The sequence below is a fragment of the Maylandia zebra genome, linkage group LG1 (assembly GCF_041146795.1).
Source record: "Maylandia zebra isolate NMK-2024a linkage group LG1, Mzebra_GT3a, whole genome shotgun sequence".
Lineage (NCBI taxonomy): Eukaryota > Metazoa > Chordata > Actinopteri > Cichliformes > Cichlidae > Maylandia > Maylandia zebra.
In genome coordinates, this window is record NC_135167.1 from 23,892,315 (window position 1) to 23,913,082 (window position 20,768).

The 20,768-nt window shown below is 39.4% G+C and overlaps 2 protein-coding genes across 4 annotated transcripts; both read left to right on the forward strand.

Annotated features, from left to right (window-relative positions):
- Positions 1-1,549: 1,549 nt before the first annotated feature.
- arl6 (ARF like GTPase 6) lies at positions 1,550-10,409 on the forward strand. Of its 3 annotated transcripts, none has more exons than XM_004543313.2 (8): positions 1,550-1,738; positions 2,635-2,788; positions 3,502-3,563; positions 3,719-3,787; positions 3,866-3,960; positions 4,151-4,280; positions 5,385-5,440; positions 9,257-10,409. In XM_004543313.2, the coding sequence occupies exons 2-8, from the start codon at positions 2,669-2,671 to the stop codon at positions 9,280-9,282; spliced, it is 558 nt and encodes a 185-aa protein (XP_004543370.1). In that variant the 5' UTR covers positions 1,550-1,738; positions 2,635-2,668; the 3' UTR covers positions 9,283-10,409. The 3 variants fall into 3 exon arrangements, with proteins under 3 accessions (XP_004543370.1, XP_004543371.1, XP_076739723.1); XM_004543314.6 differs by lacking the exon at positions 1,550-1,738 and adding an exon at positions 1,815-1,953; XM_076883608.1 differs by lacking the exon at positions 1,550-1,738 and adding an exon at positions 2,364-2,476.
- A 2,108-nt stretch (positions 10,410-12,517) lies between these two features.
- slc5a7a (solute carrier family 5 member 7a) lies at positions 12,518-20,096 on the forward strand. Its single transcript, XM_004543315.2, has 9 exons — positions 12,518-13,530; positions 14,270-14,495; positions 14,723-14,836; positions 15,143-15,298; positions 15,433-15,581; positions 15,772-15,915; positions 16,568-16,721; positions 17,656-17,873; positions 17,987-20,096. The coding sequence occupies exons 2-9, from the start codon at positions 14,312-14,314 to the stop codon at positions 18,659-18,661; spliced, it is 1,794 nt and encodes a 597-aa protein (XP_004543372.1). The 5' UTR covers positions 12,518-13,530; positions 14,270-14,311; the 3' UTR covers positions 18,662-20,096.
- The last annotated feature ends 672 nt before the right edge of the window (positions 20,097-20,768 follow it).

Consider the following 20,768-nt stretch of genomic DNA (forward strand, 5'->3'; position numbering starts at 1 on the left):
ATCTGAGTTACTATTGCCTTCCCAGCTGGTCAAAACAGTGTGCCCATTCTCTTCTGGCATCAGGAAGGCATTTCAGCCCGAAGAACTGGCTGGATCACTGGGTGTTTTCCGTATTATTGACGGTTCTTTGTAAACTCTAGAGATGACTGGGCAGGAAAATCAACAGTTTCTGAAATACACAGGCCAGCATGTCTGGCACCAAAAACCATGCCAAATCATGCTTCACTTAAATCATCTTTTTTCCTGATGCTCAGTGTGAACCTCAGCAGGTCTTATTCACCTGTACTGAGTTCCTGCTCTGTGACTAGCTGAGAAGATATTTGCCTTAACAAGCAGGTGAACAGGTATACCTAATGAAGTGGCAAGGGAGCCAATTTCAGACACTCGCGCGCACACACACACACACACACACAGATGTCCATAGATGCCATCTCTCACTCAAAAACAAGTTATCTTAATTGTCACTCAGAAGACTGACACATTTTCTGTGTCACTGTCAGGTGAGTTTGTCACATGGGTGCTTATCAAAGGTGCTAGGTGAAAGCCATGTCTGGCCAAAGTAGGTGTTCAGTATGTAGACAGTTTTAGATTCTGTGAGAAATGTTGTTTTTTTATGGCTTACAGTCATTATTTTATATCAGAACTGTCTATAGGGATTTGCACTTAACAGTGAAAATATGTAGTTACACAATATTTTGGACAGTGAAGGTTAACATAAAAGTAGTTTGGTTCTCAGTATGTTAGTAATGTCTTGCTTATAAGACATCAGTAGATTAATTAAGACAAACAACAGACTATTGCTTCACTTTTAAAAATGTTTCTTATTTATGATAATTTCAGATTAATTGTTTCATGGTTGTATTTACTTTGATTGTGTTTTTGGTGTGTTTCGTTCCCTTATTCTAGATAATAGAATAACTTGTTTTGGAAAGTGGATACTGTCAGTAAAGATCAGTATGAACATGAGCAGGGGTGTCAAACACCTTTTTAATCGGGGTCACATACAGCCCACTTTGATCTTTAAGTGGGCTGGCCCAATGAAACTCCCCTTTCTGTCCATGTAAAGACAGTCAACTAAACATTTAAACCCTGAAATATTTAAACAGAAGCAAAAGAAGTACATTTCCAGCAGTATTAGTTTTCTTTACATGATAAATGTGTAAAAATACAGAAAAAGCTCATTCCCCAGACGGTTCTGTATTTACAATAGCCATAATGTATAATATATTTAAAAATCAAGGTATTTTTAATCATTTGATATTTATTTATTTTTTTGTCTTTTTGGAATTTTATCGATTACTTCACTACTTTAGTGTAGTGTGAATGGCAGTGGGGGAGGTCCATATCAATAGAGAAAGCTGTAAAACATATATACAGTAAAATACAGTTCAAAAATCTTCACATTTTCCAAAGCCTTCCAGTGGGCCTGATTTCAGTCTTTGCCGGGGTGAATCTGCCTTCTAGGCCTTATGTTTGACACACCTTGCGTGCCTAAAACCCGGCTGCTAAAGGTATCAGATTGGAAGTAAGTTTTGTTCTGCCCTGTAGGGGTCAGACTAGAGTCAATTCGGTGGTCTCCCAGCAACACAGTGTAAATAACTCAGTGGGTTTTTCAGCAGGTCATGGAGCTTAAGAGGCAAGCAGAGAAATGAATGCAAAAACGATTTAATATTAAGTAAAGTGAAGTAAAGGGAAGGGAAGGGCGACTCGAACGTAGGCACTCAAGCGAAAATTACAGGTAAAGTACATCTTCAATATACACTTTAGCACAGGATAATACAAGCTAACCATAGCTAAAGCATCACTAGCTGTCGTGGTAACTCAACGATGAACTATATTGCCTTGATGGCTGAGACTGTTCATTTAAATATCGAGTACCGCACTAGGCTTTAAAAGCCTACCGCGTTACGAGGGCTCGCTGATGTAAAGCTTGTGGAAAGAGGTTGGCTAAGGGTAACTAGCTTCAGTAACAACAAGAGATTAACGAAGTAGCAGTAGCGACTCAATTATATTCTAGAGCCCACTAAGCACGTTAGCTGAGGCTAACGATAACAAGGTTAAATGTTGTTGGGTTTGGCGAGGCATAAACACAAACGCTATTTCTTGGCGTTATGCCGTCCATCTGTTATTGCAGCAACTTGAGTGTGAATGCTAATTATGCAGCAGAAATGTGAACTTGTTCAGTTTTCGCTGTCCCTTTGGTGATCTCAGAGCTAACGATGAGTACTGTAACTATGCTAGCAATGAAATATGAAACGTTTCCCACACAGGACACGTTCCCATTCCCATAAAGTCTAGATTACTCATTATTTTTGTAGAAGTGGCTTAATGTTATCGAACAACAACAGATAACATTATGTCGCACAGCCCAGTTACCGTGTGATTACATTCGGGGTCACCAGGCTAAAGTATAACATTTAAAAGGGTTCCTAGGACTGACTTGTTTCTGATAGCCATTGCATGTGATTAGCAACAGGTGGGTGATCAGTGCGTGACCACAGCTTCTTTAGAGTTGCAGGTCCTCATGTTGTGAATTTTCCAGGACACGTGAAGTACCCTGTATAATCTCCAGCACTTGCTGTAAAGTATTGCTGTATTCTAAATCTTTCTGTGTTTATGTTATGTTACTTGAAGGTCATAAAGACAGCTGATGGTTGCTGAGTAGCCAATGGGGTTGTTTGACAAGTTGGCGGGTTGGCTGGGCTTAAAGAAGGAGGTGAACGTGCTGTGTCTCGGTCTGGACAACAGTGGAAAAACCACCATCATCAACAGACTGAAGCCCTCGAATGTAAGTCTTTCTAATACAAGAGATGTTGCATCACTCATCTTTATGTTGATAACGCTGATGAGAAAGGTGAAGGTGGGGTGTAAGGGGTGGAGATGGGTGTCAGGGGTGATTTATGACAGAAGGATACCAGCAATAGTAAAACGAAAGGTTTAGAAGATGGTAAATGGTAAATGGCCTGTATTTGTATAGCGCTTTACTAGTTCCTAAGGACCCCAAAGCGCTTTACACAACCAGTCATCCACCCATTCACACACACATTCACACACTGGTAGTCAGACTTGCTATGATATATGGTTTGGAGACGGGGGTACTGACAAAAAGACAGGAGGCACAGCTAAAGATGGGTTAGGGTTAGGGTGACTACATCAGAGGGACAGTACAGGTCAAGCGGTTCGGAGACAAAGTTAGGAAGGCAAGTCTGACATGCTTTGGACTTGTGCAGAAGAGGGATAGTGGATATACTGGAAAGAGGATGTTGAATGTGGAGTTGCCAGGCAGGAGGAAAAGTGAAAAACCACAGAGAAGATTTGTAGATGTAGTGAAGGGGGGCGTGCAGGGGGTTGGTATGACAGAGGAGGATGTCAAGGATAGGGTGAGATGTAGCCAATACAATGAGAAAAAGACAGTACTGTAGAGGGAATGTTGCTACTACTAAATACTGTGTTTTCCCCACCTGAAGCTGCTAATGAGAACATGGTGCCCTTCTTTTTCAGGCCCAGGTACAAGATATTGTCCCAACAATTGGCTTCAGCATAGAGAAGTTCAAGACATCCAGGTAGCTGCTGTGGTTTAATATTGAATTGAAACCCAGTAATAAAGTATTGTCATCCTTTACATTATTGAACATCTGTTACAGATTAATATATTTTATTGCTTGTCTCGTTATTTACATAAACTTCATACACATGTGATTTTCTTCTCTTCTTCTAGTCTTTCTTTCACAGTGTTTGACATGTCAGGTCAAGGCAGATACAGAAACCTTTGGGAACATTACTACAAGTGAGTGTGATCCCAAAACAGCCTTTGCAAGATTTTTGTTTTGATATACGTTAATTAATATCTCTCATCTCTTCCCAGGGAAGGCCAGGCTATCATATTTGTCATTGATAGCGCAGACAAACTGAGGATGGTAGTGGCCAAAGAAGAACTGGACACATTACTAAATCATCCTGGTAAGGATTTTTTTTTTTTAGCCACTTGTTCACATATTTATTTTGTGTAAAATTAAATCAGGTTTAAAGGTTTCTTTTTTTTTAATTGCCTTTTTAAATTTAGTTTCAAAATATTGTTCATTTATTTGAAGCTAATAACATTTCTAATTAACAGCACAACTCTGAAACTTTAATCTCTCTCTCCTTGCAGATATTAAACACCGGAGGATCCCCATTCTGTTCTTTGCTAATAAGATGGATATGAGGGATGCTCTGACTTCAGTTAAGGTCTCACAGCTGCTGTGTTTGGAGAACATCAAAGACAAACCCTGGCACATCTGGTACGAGCTTTTACTTTTATGTCATTGCCATTGAAGCAGTGTAGTTATTATAGACACAACAGCTACACTGCAGTCTGATGTGAGCATACCAGCACCATTCGCGGTTTTCCTGATGCATCACATTATACGAAAGTCCATTTCAAGGGCAGAACAAGTTTTATTACACAGCATGCAAGTTTGTTTTTTGTTATTGTCTGGTGTACGATCATATTGAACTAAGATGCCCAAACTGTACTGATCACTTCCTCTCGGCGGAAGTCCAGGATATTAATACTGGGACATTTATATTGTATGACTGGAAATAGTTCTGATGAACATCTATTTTTCAGTTCAGTTTTATTTATACAGCACTAAATCACAACAACACTCGCCTCAAGGCGCTTTGTATTGTAAGGTAAAACCTACAATAATACATACAGAGAAAAACCCAACAATCATTTGACCCCCTATCAGCAAGCACTTTGGCGACAGTGGGAAGGAAAAACTCCCCTTTAACAGGAAGTAACCAGTTAGGATGATGGGAGGAAGACAGGATAAATCTGCCATCTGCCACAAGATGTCATATTAACCCAGCAAAAATATTTCTATCTCTTCACTGTTACACTAGAACATTTACTTCAGTGACCTGAGACTAAATTACTCTATTGATTGACACAAGCTCGTTAACACTTGACAATGAAAATGAATATTTTTTTATCCTTCACCAGAACAAAAAATATACGGACCCTTCTGCGATTTTATTCCTTTTTTTATGCTGGTTGCAGATAAGATATATTATACATCTTATTATATGTGTTATCTTCATATATTATGAATTATACAGTGTCACTTGGTGCACATTGTTAAATCTAAACATGGAAGAAAGAAATTAATTCCATGTTCTGTGCAAGTGACACCACACACAGCTAAGCATACTAAGAGTATCCCATGTTAAATCACAAGACTGACAAAAAACCCTAAATAGGGATTTGTTACACAGTGGTTAATGGATTTCTTTCGATTTGCCTTTGCACCCTCAGTATTAAGGATGTGGATTTGGCAAAGCAGTCACTTGAAGGTTTTCTGCTTTGTGCTTTTATCAGTGTGTATTTTGATATTTTTCAGTGCCACCAATGCTCTGACAGGAGACGGTTTACAGGAGGGAGTCGACTGGTTACAAGGTATAGTAGGAATGAATATACATGAAAATGGGGAAAGTGGACATCCACTAGTGAGTTCATCTCACAGTGTAGTTCACTGTTTACCATTAGAGTACATATTACATACATTTTAAATGACTTTCAAGATTTATACAGTTAGTTTTTTTGTTTTTTTTTAACAGGCGTATTTTTCTGTCTATAAGGCGCACTTAAAATCCTTTAATTTTCTCAAAAACCAACAGTACAGTACAGTACCGAAGTCGGGAGCATTGCGGAATAATCAGGGTCCAAACTCCGCTTCAGGTCCCCAAGGTCAAACGATCACTGCGGCATTAAAAACTGTCTAAATTCTTTCATCTTTAATAAAATGATCAGTGTTATTGCTTTACCAGGTGTAACAATTAAGTTTAACATCTAGGCATCCATGAAAACAGAATTTATTATATTTTAACGGAGATGGAAGTTAACAGGAAGTTAACAGGAAGTTAGCTTGCTAGTTTCCACCTAAATATGATATAGCATGTTCTGACTGAGAGATTTCTGAAAAAAATTAAAACGTACAGCTCTGCTATCACTTCCAACATAAATGAAGACAGAAAACTAAACAGCAGTGACTTCTGTAGTTGTTACTAAAGTTGAACTAGCTGGTTTATAATGATGTGCTACGTGATCGCTAGCGACACAGCTAGGTTTGCATAACATAAACACAGTGAAGCTGGAGGATGAATGCTAACTTTTTCCACTTGATAAAAGTTAACAAGAACGTTCCTGATGGTTAGAGACAAATGCAGTCGCATGGCAGGATGCTGTAAACGGACCGAACTTCAGTCAGGAGAACAACTGAGATAATCCATCCACAATATAAAGTCGGTTATTAATATACTGCAACAACATGGGAATAGAGCATGTTGTTGCAGTATATTAATAATACAGGCCGTACCGAAGTGGAGGAAGCAAGAAGAATGAGTTGAATAAAGTTTGACTTATCAGACTGTTTTGTTTCACTTAATACACCTTATAATCTGGTGCACCTTATGGTCTGAAAAATATGGTAACCCCATAATTCAGCCACGTGTAAAACTACGCTTAGCAGGAGTAACTTGAAGTAAACCTTTTCTTTATGACTTTATCGGCCTTTCACATGAAGGAGGAAATTCCAGTCCACTTTTGGTTCACTCTTCTTTACAGTGTTGTTTTGGTTCATTGAGGTTTGCTTGCATTTTATGCACAGCTCTCTTAAGGTCTCAATAGATTCTTTTCTTTTTCAGCCGTTCTGTTGTAGATTTGCTGCTGTGCTTGGGATTATTGTCTTGCTGCATGATGCAATTTCAGCCAAGCTTTAGTTTTTTTACAGATGGTTTCCTCTGTAAACTTTGATATAGAGAGGCGTTCATGGTCAACTTAGTGACTGCCAGGTGCCAAGGTATCGTAGCTGCAAAACCAGCCTAAATCATCATCACCGTGCTTGAAAGTTGGTATGAGGTTTTTGTGCTAATATGCTGTGTTTTGGTTTTCAGCAAACATTGCGCTGTGCATTATTGCCAAACACCTCTATTCTGGACTGATATGTCCAAAGGACATTGTTCCAGAAGTTTGCAATTTTCTATTTAGACAGAATAGGCTTTTTCCTGGGAACCCTTCTAAGGAATCCATACTTGTTCAGTCTTTTTCAAATTTTACTGTTGAACTTTAACATTTAGTATACTAAGGCCTGTAGCATCTGAGATGTAACTCTGACCTTTGTGTGAATTTACTGGGAGATCCACTGCTGTTAACGCACAACAACTGCCAAAAACGTCTGTTTTTATAGTGGTGCTCGCACTTGCTGATCATCAATTAATCAAGTGTATTTGATAGCAGCACCAGGCTGCCTCTTATCCTCTTAATTCTAACGGAAGCAGTAAGGGTGCACTTAGGCTGCGTTCACACTGCAGGCGAAGGTGCATCAAATCTGACTTTTTTGACCCTATGCGACCCATATCCAATCATGGTATGTGTCACGGGGGTGGAACGGACTCAGGCGCAGACTGAGGTAGCACAGTTCAACGACACTTTATTAATCACACTGGTGCGCTATATACACGTGAAGGGAGGGGGGAAACACCAGGGTCCCGGGGATCAATAGGCTGGGGAGACACACTTCTTCGCACTCGCTCTGCTCCTCGTCCAAACAGTCTCCACACAAGCAGCTCAGCTCACTTTCCTACTCACGGGGTCCAGGGGTCACAAAAGGGCTGATCCAGGTAAACCTGTTTACACAGACGAGGGTAAGTCGAAGGCAAACACGGGAACAGTAGAATCGCAAGGAAGCCAGGCAATACTAACGAGAGTTACTCAATATTCCAGCGACGAATAGCTCAGAGCCCCAGCCTTAAAAGCCAGAGAACTGCAATTCGCTTGAGATCAGCTGCAGGTGCGTGGGCCAAGGGCAGGAGCCCAATCAGAGCTCCGCCCAGGCAGACAGGTAGGAGAGAGAGAGAGAGCGAGAGAAAAACAACAAACACTTGTGGCCACACTGGGCTGGCCGGGGAGGCACAGGGACCATGACAGTATGACAGTGTGAACGGCACAAATCCGATATTTTCAAATCCGATCTGGGTCACTTTTGTATGTGGTACTGAATCCGATACATGTCTGATGTTTCAGAAAGCGACTGCTGTTTGAACGGTCATGTCGCATTAAATTCGTCTTTTACATCACTGACACAAGACAGACGCCAATTATCAGCTCCAGAGAAGACATCGTGAACACTTCCTGGCCATCCAGTGTAGATGTCAGTGAAACTGTTGGAAAAACAACGTTGGAGAAACGTGAACATTTTATTTGTACTGTATAATCTGCAGATTCTTACAGAAATCTGCAACTATCCTTTGAAGCACCGCTCCTCTCTAAAACAGCAATAAGGATAATTATTAGGCCATATCTAAATAACAAAATAACCTTATAATTTAAAGCAAAATTGGGAAACAAAGTCCAAAACAGTCAAACAATACTGTTTGGTCTGGGTCTAAACAGAGCGCATTTTGTGTGACGTCTTCTTTAGCGCATGCGGGCCGCTTTGAGGGTTCACACTAGAGCGCGTTTACTGTCACATTTTATTTGTAGTGTGAAGAAGCAGACAAAAAATCGGATTTGATCAAAAAATCGGAATTGAGCATTAAGACCTGCAGTGTGAACGTAGCCTTAGTTCTTCACATGACTGCATACAGTCCTAAGAAAACTGTCTTGTTCACACGACTAGTTGATAATCTTATTTTTTCATGCCTTTTTTGGAAAATTTTCAAATATCTTTTTGTTCAGCATATCAGAATGGTCATGTGTTTTATGTCATTGAGCAAAGCACAGTGTGTTCTGCATCGTCATATTATTTTTCTTTTTTTTAACATTTAATGCTCTCGCTAAAATCCTGCCATAGATCAAATTATGCAGTGAGTACTAAATGCTGTGTTGTCTTATTGTTATGCTGTCTAGTAGATTTTATTCAAAATTAGTTCTACCTTACTGATTTACTGTCAGTGTGCCTTGGTTAGTGGAGAATAGGATTATTTGGGTGTAACAGTGAACCATGCCTAGATGTGTACCCTTTCCTATATCCTTAATAATGATGTCAGATTCATAAAGGAATGCTCTGCTCTGACCATTATCGCTTAATTATCGAGTCGTCAGTTTAACGTGGAGTCAGAAGGTTCATAGAATCAATGTTACTGCAGCATATGCCATTTTCTCCACAGACGACTTGGTCAGTATTCTGGTTTCCTGCATCATAAGTGATAGCAGTGCATAAATGAAACCTGTGCTGTATATTCCTTCTTAACCATACGTCTCACTTTTTTCCAGATCAAATCAAAACAATGCGAACATGAGGGCGTGAAGGGGCATCGGCCAGAAGTCGCAGTCTAGTCTTTTATTTGTACCAAAATTCAATGTTCAGAATGGGTTTTTGTTTTTTTTCATTAATGTATTTTTGTCAGTCGAAAAAACTTGGTATCAGTAAAAAAATGTAAAGAATGAATTGACTGTGAGGAAAAGGTCAGTGAGAAATCTGTGACTGAAGACATGGCAAAGTGCTCATGTTTAAAATTCCTCATGGACGTTTTGAAAGGAAAAATAATATTTAAAACATTCTCTCACTGAAGAAGTCTGTTTCCATTTATCTCATCCCTTATTGTGTCCTTTTCCCCACTGACTCACGATTCATTTCCACTGCGCCATTACAGCAGGAGATAAATGCTGTGCTCTGAAATTTTATGGACGCTTTTTGAGAGCCTCCATATATCACACAAATTTCTAAAAGTCAAACAATTTTGGGAAATAAGTGAAAGATTTTTTTTCCCACCTCTGACATATGCCAAATGCTCTCTTATTTTCAACTTTTTGTGTTTCTCAGGGCCACTGAGGATACATTTCAATCTATTGCTCTCATATATATCTTCAGCATAGGCAAATCTTCTGCTGTTTGTGTCATTAATACCAAATATTTTCACGTATTCCAGTGCGTCGCCTTTTTTCAAGTTTGCATAGAGGGCCATTTCACTGCCGCATTAAAAGAAAACAGCAACAGCTGTTACCTTATTGCAGCTAACATCACATGCAGCTCTGCTTTGTGTTTGATAACCATTGTTCCAGTTGTAGTCGAAGTGACAAAATTGTAAAATAAGTCGTGTGTATTTTTGTTCATGGGTAACAGTAACTGTAGGGTCTAGAGATCAGTTACCGAGCTGTAAAATGATTTTCATACACGATTGTAATGCTAGCCTGTAATGTTTGTTTGAAAGTATTTTAACGTTTTCCTTTTTTTGCCTTATTTCATTGCTGAAAGGAAAATGTATCAAACATTGTGCTTCTTAGAATTGACTGATGGTACTTGTGATCAGAAGGCAGACCAGCTAAACAAAACATCTGCTCAGTCTGCACCAAGTCAAGAACCCAAGCTTTTTGTCCTGTGCTTTAGCTGGCTGAAAGCTTGCATTAAAAACAAGTACAGATCTGACTGTGTGGTTGCATTTTTGGGGGTTTGTGGGTGTGTTTGTCAGGATCCATCCCCTAATTGAGCTTTAAATTAAAAATGAATCATTTTCAGTGTTTTGGGTGCTTTCAGGGTACAAATCCCAAATATTGTTTTGTTCACTGCACAGTCTGGAGTTCTGCTTTTCCTCTATAAATTGTAATTATACAGGTGTTACGTACTGCAGAAAATATTCTTTGCATTATCCAATGAAAGAAATGAAAGGAATTGTAAGCTTTCTGTGGTTGACAATATCAAACAGCTGTGAATGTGAATGCAAATTTAATCCTGTGAGTTGTAAATAAATAACAGAAAACATCACAGACAGATTTGATATGAAGCAAGCAGAACAGACCTCATTTGATCACTTTAGCTTACAGAAAAGGACAGCAAGCTGAAACAAGCTTGTTGACATCAGGAGCTTAATAATCTATGACCAGTGATGTTTTTCACTGCACAGAGTTGGTGTATGTGTAACTTTCAGCCCACTTAGTCTCCACAGACACTGAGTACTGGTTCATGTTAGCTGTAAGGACATTACATTGAATTGCTACTTTATAGTGATGGTTAAAAAAAAGTGCACTACCTTCAATTTTAAGGTTTCATGTATCGGCACATAAAATTAAAAATAATCACAATATAATTATTTAAATACAACTGCAGATGACTTATAAAACATGACTTTTTACACTATCTAATTTTTTAATTTGGCAAAAATGAAGCAAAAGCACCGTGTCAACAACTAAATACACACTGACTCAGCTTGTAGAACCACGTGTAGCAGAATAACTTGATGTTATCGTTTTCTGTGCAACTTTATTGCGACTTTACAGACTGTCAAACCTCTGCTTGCATAGAGGCGCGCACACTTAATAAATAATAATATGTAATATGTCATGTTCATCTCAGGTTGTATTAATCTTGTTTCAAGACCTGGTTAAGGACAGGATTTTGTCAAGTTCTGATAAACCTTAGAAATGGAAGATAGAATACTTATTTTTAACCTTGACTGTTTATTTTTATAAGTTTGGTCAACTCTTCAAATTCTCCAAAGGCCTGCATATTTTCTAAACAAGCAGATGTTCCCTGAGAGATCAAGTTTCTTATTCACCAGACTGTGATTCAAACTCAGACTTCTTAGATCCTCCCAACAAGCTGTGTGTCTCACAGAAGCTCTGTTTATTTATTTTTTTATTATCTTTTGTATCTATGTGCTAACTTTCAAAGAATGCATTTTGTGGAGAAAAAAATTGTTTCATGTTTTGGAAATTGATGGATGTTTCATATGGAAAATCCTCTCTACATATCTCTGTGAATCTTTGACTTCCTTAGCGCTTGATTTTCCTCTCAGACATCTTGAGCTCTGCCAGCAACAGCTGCTCATTAAACTTCCACTCCTTGGGCCCTGACCAATTTACTTTCTTTAAACATAAACATTCATTCATGACAATTATTAGGCTTGCTCTTATTATGCTATATATCACACCTGATCTGTTTTAGGTAACAATATTATTAGGAATGTGTATGTAATGAGACTTCAACCATTAAACAAAATGTAGAGTCTTAGCTTCAGTGTTTAGCTTGAAAATGTATCGGGGTTGTGTCCCAGCCATCTGTGAAACATGTCGTTAGAAAGCTTTCCAGCTGTCTGCCGGATGTTTTAGCTTTTGGCATCAATATTGATTAGAATCAAGTTAGATGTCAACAAAAAAAACATACTTTTAATTCAGCCATCATACAAGTACTCAGCTTTTCACATGCTCCTGTGATATATTGTCGCCGTAATTTGGCCTTTAAACAAACCGTATTTGACTGTGTTTTGCAGAATTAACCGTATATTGAAAAGCCATGTTAGACTCCCTTGTTACTCTTAGACTGGGTAAGTTCCAAAGTCATATTACTAATGTCTAACTCTGTTTTGTTGACCGTATGATTTAATCAAATGAAATAAAAGAGCTCAAAGAGAAATCATGGAATAACAGCTGATATAAATATTAACTTTATGATAATTAAAAGGAAGTAGCAATCATACATATCAGATTCTCACGCAGTCTGAGCGGTTAGAATATTGTCCACTGTCCTTGGTGCTGAAACGAGAATGTTGTCTTTCCCAAAGAGGGCGCTGTACATGGGTAGCAGTTAAAACAAGCTTTTGTCTTGGTAAAAACCACAGCCCTCTATCAGATATCAGTTGTACTTATACGCGCGCGTGTGTATGTGTGTGCTCGCCAGTCAGAGCGTATCGTTAAATCTCTCCGCTGCTCTCCAGGATCCATCCTAATTGGATGCCTCAGTTTTGGCAAGAGGTCCAGATTAAACGAGCTCGTGCAGAGGAAGCCATTAAGTGGTCACAGCTCAAGTATATCCTGAAGGGGAAGTGGCAGACACACTTAAACGAGTTCTAATAGGTCCAAGATGAGAGTGTCTTCAAGAAGGTTTTAGGAATTAAAAATTTGAGTGATATATATTTAAAGTAATTTTTTATTTACAGATATTTGTCTCTTTATAATTTTTCGCCTGCAAGGACATTCGGACAAGCTTTCTACGTCCTCGACGCTCAAAACTTGCGCGGAGCAAAGCTGTTTGCGATTGTGAGACGAGGAGAGGACGTCGGACAAAAGGCCGTGAAGTGTGGCTGCGCAGTCAAGTGACTATCAATCACTTGAGTTTGGAAGAGCAGGAGCCACTGGAAGCTTGAAACTCCCCCACAACATATTGATTATTTGGTGCGTAAAAACGCCGCATTCAAATTCATGTCAGGCTATTGAGCTTCTTTAAAAAGTGAACGATGTCCGTCCATCCTCCTTTTGGCGTAAAGGAATCTCTTCCGCCCTCCCACCACTCACATCAGCCATTACACTGTGACGCGTTTCAATACAAGGTGCTCATTAAGAGGGACGTTTGGTTTCTCTGACGTAGGTTTCAGTTCTCTAACGGCACCTGCCCCCTTTTATAAGCCTCAGTAAGTCACCCGGGAGACCTCCACCAACAGTTCAATTTGACTGTTCCTCACTGTGCGGCGGAAGGTCGAGGGTCTTCAGAAAAAGTCTGTTACGCGCTCCGTTACCCTTAAGTGCCCCAGCACATGACTCTAAAAATACTTCAGGTAAGTTCTGCATGTTTTTCAAGTTTTCCTACATTTTTAGAAGCATTTAGCAAATAGCTTTTTGCACAGGACGCTTTCTTGTTTTTTTAACGTGTCAAAAATGGGTAATGATTTTTTTTCATGCGCTCTGTGCGTAAATTGAATTTTACGTACATGATTCATTACAGGAGACAGACAAAGAAAAGGACAGACCAAAGTCTATTACCATAGGACCGCTGACCATTTTTAAAATGAATTCTGAACAATTTGTTTGGTTTATTTTTTATTTAAAGAATCGTTTCTATGTTTTTTCCCCAACAAGGCAACATGCACCTTGGGCTGTATCATGTTATTTTGATAAACCGTACCAAGAAAACATGGTATTTATTTTCAATACATTTTCATCTTACGCGATAATGTGGAGATGATTTTACCCCAAAATAGCCAAAAAACATATTTTTATAAAGAGCTTTTTGTGGTTAATCTTTACCTCGATTTTTTTTCTTTTGTTTGTAAAGGTAGAAAAGCACATGAAATTTGCTTCTGTATCGGCAACAGGGAATAAAAAGTAATTTACCATTTTAAAAGTTAAAGTAGTCATTACATCAAATCGAGCATAGAAAGATGTTTATTTTTTATACATTTATTTCAAACCAACCTAACAATTCAACATGTTGCTTCTGTCACTTTCTTGTCCAAAAGTCGGAAATAAAAGCCAAATAATTACTTCTTTTTTTTTTTTAACTTTGACTCCACACAGGTCTTGATGCCTTCCCGTTCCTAGCGGAAGACCGCTGCGACGATGACCATCCATGTAGAGGGGCTTGTGGCTATCGCGGTCTTTTATCTGCTGATCCTGTTCGTCGGCATCTGGGCGGCATGGAAGAACAAGCACTCCGGAGAGGCGGAGGGCACCGACCGCAGCGAAACCATCATGGTTGGAGGGAGAGATATTGGATTATTTGTGGGTGGATTCACCATGACAGGTGAGGTTTTAACTTGTTATAACTAAGTGACACAAAGGAGATTGGTGTCTTTTTTAAAGACACTTTCTTCTTTTAATAAGTGGAATGAGCTTAAATTAATATTTTCTGATTGTTTTAATTAGTTCTGTAAATGTATTTCACTTTGGCCAAGTTTGTGTTCAGATTTTTGCTCGTTATAATTCATATTGGAAGCTTTAATCTGATGCGTGTATGTGCAAAATTTCCAGCGACCTGGGTTGGAGGAGGGTACATCAATGGCACTGCAGAGTATGTGTATCTTCCAGATTATGGCTTGGCTTGGGCTCAAGCCCCATTTGGATATGCACTCAGTCTAGTTCTGGGTGAGTGTTTCTTTGTGTTTAAAATAATGCAAATTGCTGATTTTATATTGCTTCTGAGATATTATATTGCTTGAGAAAGGATTTGGGGCAATTTGGACACAGATCTGATATCTTTCTACCCATTTACATTTAAACAAAGCAGCACTTTAATGCTCTTACTTACTGGGTGCTAATCAGACCTCTACAAGTATTATTCTGCTAAAGAGTCTGAGGGGGACTCTTTAGGTTTGCTTTTTTGTTTGTTTGTTGTTTTTTTCTGCCAGGGGCTGTGGACATAATATGTAATGTGTGCACCCTTTGTACCAGGTGGTCTCTTTTTTGCTAAGCCCATGCGCTCACGAGGTTACGTCACTATGTTGGACCCATTCCAGCAGCTGTACGGGAAACGAATGGGAGGCCTTCTCTTCATACCTGCTCTCATGGGCGAGATTTTCTGGTCTGCCGCCATCTTATCAGCCCTCGGTAAATTTTACTGTTGTAATCAGTACAAGATAAGCGATCGGTGTGGTCAGTGAAGTCAAGCTTCATCATTTGACTTCATGATGCTGCAGTGATCATAACATCCTTTCAATCTGTTCATCTCTTCACGATCTCAGGTGCCACTCTGAGTGTCATCGTGGACATCAACATTAAGATGTCCGTGGTCATCTCTGCGCTTATTGCAATCTTTTACACCCTGGTTGGAGGACTTTACTCTGTGGCCTACACAGATGTTGTGCAGCTGTTTTGTATCTTTGTTGGTCTGGTAGGTTCACGCCAATCTGAAAATTAAATCACCCTCATTAATATACGGTAGTGTAACAAAAAACATGCAAATATATACTGCTTCACCTCTATATATTTTTTTAAGAACCCTCTTTTATTTGGATTTTCTTGTATGCAGCGTCTCTCTTCTCATCTTCTTTTCCATCGATACTTGTTTTTCTTGTCTGCAGTGGATCAGTGTCCCTTTTGCTTTGATCAACCCTGCGGTGTCAGACATCACTGTTACTGCCGTGAAGCACTTGTACCAGTCACCCTGGATAGGCAGCGTCCAGAAGGGGGACACTTGGGTCTGGATTGACAACTTCTGCCTCTTGGTACTGTAACCACGAGCTGTTGATCTCATGTTTTATCTCACTGCTTTATTACCCTGGAAAAATACTGACACTAATTAGATGGATAAATTAAATTGTGAGACGATTTGTTGATCAAATACTCCAAAATGACTGAAATGAGCTGAAAATAGTGAATGCTGCCAATCAGAGGCATTTAAAATCGGTGAACTATAGTAACCACTGATTTACATTTGTATTAGTTTCTTCTTTTATTTTGGAGACAAATTCTGCCAGCTGATTACTCTGATAAATCATCTAAAAGTGAATTTGCCATAGTAATAACTGCTTGTTGCAGCAATAAAATGTATTAGACTCTCAAAATGAATCTTCCGCTTACCGGCAGCTGCTGTGAAGCTGTAATAGTTGACTGTAATGTGGTTTTACTTTATAGCTACAGTTTGGTTTTTTTTAAATGTTTTTATGCAAACACAAATTAAATGCAAATGATTAAAAGTATTTTTCTCCTTCAATCATGACCTCATCTTGTGCTTTTAATAACTTTCTTATCCCCCCCAGTTAAAAATCTTTTTGATTAGAGGATTTTGCTTGTTGTACAGATTTATGATTTGGGGTTATAATAAATGAGATTATATTGACCGTGAGTGCTATTCACTTGATTTGAACTGTGCTGCAGATGTTAGGAGGAATACCTTGGCAAGTGTATTTCCAGAGAGTCCTGTCAGCCTCTTCGGCTACGTACGCCCAGGTCCTTTCCTTTCTGGCTGCTTTCGGGTGCCTCGTCATGGCTGTGCCCTCCGTTCTCATCGGGGCCATCGGGGCCTCCACAGGTTAGAGACAATAATGTATGGTGTATTCATATATGTATGTATGATGAGGGTCAGCAGCTCTGTCTTCTGTCATCATGGTAAAGTGGAAGTGCTGTCCTGAATACTGTGGCAGGTGTTGATACTTCACAATAGTGTCACATCTATACAAGAACCTTCAGATGAAAAACGAAGGTTGGATTCAACAATGAGTGTGTTTCAGCCAAAGTGTGCCATGGGTTTGCCTCCCAGTACTTAGCCATAGATGCCAAGTACCTGATGCTGCTATCTTATATTCTTTTCATGTCTTTTGTGAAGTACTTCTATGTTGTGTATAAAGCCAGAAGAAGGTGTCATTCTATGTCTGTTTGTGTGTGTGTGTGTGTGTGTGTGTGTGTGTGTGTGTGTGTGTGTGTGTGTGTGTGTGTGTGTGTGTGTGTGTGTTTGTTTGGGACTGCTCTGGATGGATCCATGTTGCCCTTAGATCTGAGAGAACCTGGTAAATAGCAGCTGGTTCGCCTCATCCATAATGAAACAGCAATCAGTTTAATAACCATGCTGGTTGTGTAAATATTACATTAGAGGGAGGCAAGGGACCGAATTAGTAGTTTGATCTTCAGATTTTTTTCTGGCTTCAGATTCCTCAGTGAACAGGTGATGTTGCTCTGTTTTGTCCTGTACTAAAATATATATTATTTATATCTATTATTTGCAGAAGCAAGAAATTTAAAAGAACAAATGTGATTCTCCAGTGCAAATATATTTAATATTTAACATGTTGTGCATGTCCAGCTATGGCTTTAATGTTTCTCTGTTTATTTGGTTGAATTTCGTTGGTGCAGAATTATGAATTTCTCTGCATGAATGTGCTTGTATAGATTTATAGAAATTAGTGGGTGTATTTTGCACTTCTGTTCATCACGGATGTCTTTTAAAATGTTTATTTTGCCGTCCTCAGACTGGAACCAGACATCCTACGGTGCCATTCCCCCTAAAAACAAAACTGAAGCAGATATGATATTACCCATTGTCCTCCAACACCTTTGCCCTCCATTTGTCTCCTTTTTTGGCCTGGGAGCAGTTTCTGCAGCCGTCATGTCGTCTGCAGACTCCTCCATCCTTTCAGCAAGCTCCATGTTTGCAAGGAACATCTACCAGCTTGCCTTCAGACAGTCAGTAAGTGCATGTCTGGTCCTTGGACACATGTAATTATGCACTAACAGTTTTCTCTTTAAGTTTAAATAAAATTCATCTTGACGTGTATTTTTCGCTTCTATCTTTCTGCTTAGGCATCTGACCGTGAAATTGTGTGGGTGATGCGTATCACTATCTTTGTATTCGGCGGTCTTGCCACCTTGATGGCCCTGGTAACCGGCACGGTTTACGGCCTCTGGTACCTGAGCTCAGATCTGGTTTACGTCATCATCTTCCCCCAGCTGCTCAGTGTGCTCTTTGTCAAAGGAACCAACACTTACGGCTCAGTAGCTGCATATCTGTTTGGTATGGTGCTGCGTATAGGCGGAGGTGAGCCCTACCTGCAGCTTCCTCCCTTCATTTACTACCCCGGCTGGATGACTGAGCAGCGGAAGCACCATATAACCGGAGAACTGGAAGAAATCGTTGTCCAAAAGTTCCCCTTCAAGACCGTATCGATGCTGGCCTCCTTTCTGGGTAACGTTGCTGTCTCATACCTGGCAAAGTACCTGTTTGAGAGTGGCAAGATTTCACACAAATACGACTTTCTTGATGCCGTGGTGTCCAAGCACAGCGGAGAGATCATGGATAAAACTACGCTTGTGACTCGTGGCAACGCCATCGGGCTGTCGGAGATGGCGCCCATGAAACCGCGGCTGAGTGTGACCTTGGCGGCTGCCTTTACACGCCGTGATACGTTGCCAACAGAAACAGTAGAGGAGGAAGAGGAAGAGTCCAGCCCTGACTCCTCCCACCACGAGGAAGAATGACGCAGTAAAATGAAGAAAATTAAATAAACAAAAAGTGAGCAATTGACTGAACTGACAGAGAATCAAAAGACAGCAAAGAAACATCGTCTTACGGGACTACAAATACAGCACCCCGCCTGACTGGATAACAGCTACGTGCCAGGATATATAGTGTAGCAGCTTGCTGATTGTCAAGACATGAAGCGGTCTTTCTGTGAAGTAAAGCAAACACGCCTACATACATACATACACTCAGAGTATTTATCAATAGCTGTTTCTACTATATATTCATTCTTTTTATTAACTGGTTTGGTGAAAACTGTGTTTAGAGACTTTTTAATTGATTATTAATTTTCCATCGATAACAAGAAAGGCGCTCACTTGCTGAAAGATGCTACTGTTCACACAGAGCAAAAGAGGGTGAAATATTCAATCAGAAGTACAACACAGACTGACAGCACAACCACTGTTTAGACTCAATGTACAAATCAGATGAAAGCAATAACACACACACCTTAACAGCTGTACGGAAATGATTACAGAGCGCCGCCTGTGAGAGTAACTGAAACAGATCAGCAAAAGGAGATGATGGATATGATTTTCTCTTTTATTAAACTGGGTTTTCATATATAAATTAGTTCTCACACAATTCCACATAAAGACAGACAGGAAGTCACGTCTCTCATGTTCATTATAGATCAATGAACCTATACTCATAATTACTGTGAATCAAGAAAGGCACGAATCACGTGCCACGCCATGTAGAAAATATACAAGCAGTAGTGATGGTAGCCGACTTGAAGCATTAGCTAATATTCTCTTTAATGTCAGGTGTAGACACTGTTTTAAAGTATGTAAACTAGTGTTTAAAATGATCTTGTAATCAGCTGCCTTAATGAAGCTCGGTAAAACAGATGCTCTCGTTTCCACAGCTCTGATGCCGGTGAGACTGCAGTGAACTAAGACTTGAATATGAATGTAACCTCTACCAAAAAAGAAAAAAACAGAAAAAAAAAATCGGATTATATCCGATAGTGTACTTCTAGCTTTTATTCATGATTTGCAAAGTGTTGCAGAACAATGTGGTGGCAGGTTCAGACGGATCTGTTGTTTGCTTGTTGTCAGCAGTGTACAGATTATTTTCTCTGTGATGTGTATCTTTATGTACATACAAGAGTGGAGAAAAAAATCAAGGATGACAAATAATGCTGGTTAAAATTATTCATATACGATAGGAAGGATGTTTATTTATTTTTGATGTCATAAAAAATTGAAACAATAAAAAAAGCAAATTATAAAAATATATAAAAATAATTTTTATAAGAAGAGAAAATTGTCACTTCACTTCTTTCTTGTCTGTTTTTTTAATGATCTTCAATACTGAATATTTGAAGTTGTCATATTTCCATTAAGCACGTCCATTTCTATATTTCTTTATATATTTCTTTTAGCTGCTTTCTCTGTTTTATTCAGTCGGGAACGAAACGCACAGAGAACCGTGAGCTTTCAGGGATGAGGTCTTGTTGTGGGGGTTTTATGGTAGTGGTTTCCAACCTTAATGGCATGTGATTGCTGTGACTCATATTGCAGGGGTTCAACCAAAAGGATTATTATTCACTCACACTAAATTAGAAAAAAATAACCTATAATTTACAAAAAGAAGGAACAAAGACCAGAAAAAGCCTCAGATATCTATTTCTTCTGTTATTTTAGAGTATTACAGCCAATTGTAATCATTTCCTTATTTTCTGGCGAGCTAACCACTTGCGACCCCCCCGCTGTCAGTTATTTTGACATGTAGACTTTCTTTCATGCAGGGACAGGCTGAACATGAATTTGCTTCTCCAGACGTGTTGTTGTTTGTTAGGCCCTTCAGCTAGCTGGATGGCAGACTGAGGAACAAGAAAACGTCCAAAAACGTGACTGAAATTACAATCGCTTGGCTTGCATCTTTGTTCCCCTCCTTGTCCACAGTGAAAGATGGCATCTTAAAATAGCTCTCCTCTCTGGTTATTTACATTACTTTAAGTGCTGGACTCTCTGTCATCTGGACTCAGGGAGGAGCCATCCGAGGGTGGGCAGACTTGCTCGTGATCAGGCGGGGCAGATAAGACTTGGGTGGTGTACC